The 1975-nt window shown below is 37.8% G+C and overlaps 1 protein-coding gene across 1 annotated transcript in view; it reads right to left on the reverse strand.

Annotated features, from left to right (window-relative positions):
• fstl5 (follistatin-like 5) overlaps positions 1–1975 on the reverse strand; it is a 234636-nt gene that overhangs the window by 42429 nt on the left and 190232 nt on the right. Inside the window, exon 10 of the mRNA XM_014002001.1 lies at positions 378–512. Within this exon, the coding sequence (XP_013857455.1) occupies positions 378–512 (135 nt within the window). The remainder of the gene's footprint in view (positions 1–377; positions 513–1975) is intronic.

The raw sequence follows: 1975 nt of genomic DNA on the forward strand, positions 1-1975 counted from the left end.
GAAACGGCCTGGGTCGGATTTGAAAAAATCGGATTTGTCTCATTCAGACTGTCATAAAAAATGAGTCAGATGGGTCAAAAAAAATCGGATTTGTCTCATTCAGACTGTCATAAAAAATGAGTCAGATGGGTCAAAAAAAATCGGATTTGTCTCATTCAGACTGTCATAAAAAATGAGTCAGATGGGTCAAAAAAAATCGGATTTGGGTCGGATTTGCCTGCAGTGTGAACGTAGCCATAGAATCTTTCTGAGAGCAAATAAAATGACAAAGACCAACAGGCAACCCTCTAAAGAAAACTCAACTGAAACTTAATTATTTTAAAAGCATTTGAAAACAAAACAATGGTGAAGAAAACGTATTAGGTCTTTGTACGTACAGGTTTTGCGTGCCGAGTCCTCCACAAACAGGGACGAGATGTCCTCGTCTACACCGGCCTCATTTCTGGCGATGCAGGTATAAGCCCCAGTGTCTTCAAAGTGCACGTTGCTGATGTGCACCTCACTTCCATTAGCTTTGAAGAAAGAGCAAAAAAATAATAATTAAAAGAAAGGTGTGGGCCTTCCCAGTTTTTAGTCTTTTGGTATCATTACATGAAAGGTTTTAGCCATGTTTGAAAGAAGCATGGAGTTTGTTTCAGGTAAACTTTTAACAAGGCTGAATTCCAAAATAAAACAACGTAACACGGTTTACACGTTTAGTTTTTCACAGCTTCTCAAGTTTTCAGCTAAAACCTTGAACTAAAAGATTTAAAATGATTTAAACCTAAAAAAAACACACTAAATTATCTAAATGAACAGTAGTTTGTGAGCAGCATGTTTAGTTTTTTTTCCTTATCTGGGCTTTAAAGCCTAATTGGAAGGTAACTGAACGTTGCTTAAAGTAAGAAATTGGAATTATTACACCACACCATAATAATTTGTATCAAACTACGTTATTCAATTTGTTGCATCCTGTTTCATACTCGCTGTATTATTAACAAATTAGAGTGACAGCAGTTATTGCTGTTGTGTTTTCTCAAGTAATTAAAAGGGCTTTGATTCCCCTTAGCTACCAGCTGTAAGAGCCTGTTTTTTTTTTCTTATTTCATGTTTAAAAATTACAGACACTGGTTTGTTTGTTCTTTTCCACAATAAGCTAAAAACAGAACTCATGTACTAACTGGAGCCAAAGAGCTTTGGTTTTGTCTCATCAGTCACAGAAACTTGTCCCCCCAAAATGTAGGGCTTGTCAACATGCATTATGTTGATATCCTGTCTGGCTTTTCTGTGTTTTTCTGTCAACAGTGGAGCCATCCTGTGTTTTCTTCCACGGAGCTCTTTTGTAATTCGAAATGTGACAGATGGTGAGATCAGGAAGTGGCATATCTTGACCTTAGAGTTCAGCTTAAAACGGTTTGGGATGGTTTTCTTGGATCTATTTCTACAATCTGCGACATCTGTCCCATCAAGCCGGGGTTGCATTTCCTCTTGCGTCCATGTTCTGGGAGGTATAATCCCATGAACCTTATTCTTTTTATTAATCTTGTCAGCTGTGGTCACATGAACACAAAGCTGCTTGGAGATGTAGCCTTTACCTTTTACATGGATATTTGGACACATTTCCCACATTCTATAAATACTAAATGAGCCTTTAACTGTTTTCATGCTCTAGACCAGTCTTTCCCAAAGTTGGGGTCGGGACCCAAAGTGGGGTCCCAAAACATCAAGGTGGGGTCCTGAAAAGATTTTCTGAATTAATGACATTTTTGCCTTAGTTGTTACAAAAGGAGTGAGGTTAGTATTTTTAAAATTGATAAATGTAGTTAAAAAACATTGTTACTATGCCCATGTTTAGTTGACCTGATACAAATGTTTATCATCCAAAAATAGTTGGAGGCTCAGGTCTCTGCTGCTGTTATTTTGTGGGTCAAAAGCTGAAAAGTTTGGGAACCACTGCACTTTGGTGGGTCATGAAGCACCTTGGACAATCTCCAGA

This window comes from Austrofundulus limnaeus, unplaced genomic scaffold (assembly GCF_001266775.1).
Source record: "Austrofundulus limnaeus strain Quisiro unplaced genomic scaffold, Austrofundulus_limnaeus-1.0 Scaffold11, whole genome shotgun sequence".
In the NCBI taxonomy this organism is placed as follows: Eukaryota; Metazoa; Chordata; class Actinopteri; order Cyprinodontiformes; family Rivulidae; genus Austrofundulus; species Austrofundulus limnaeus.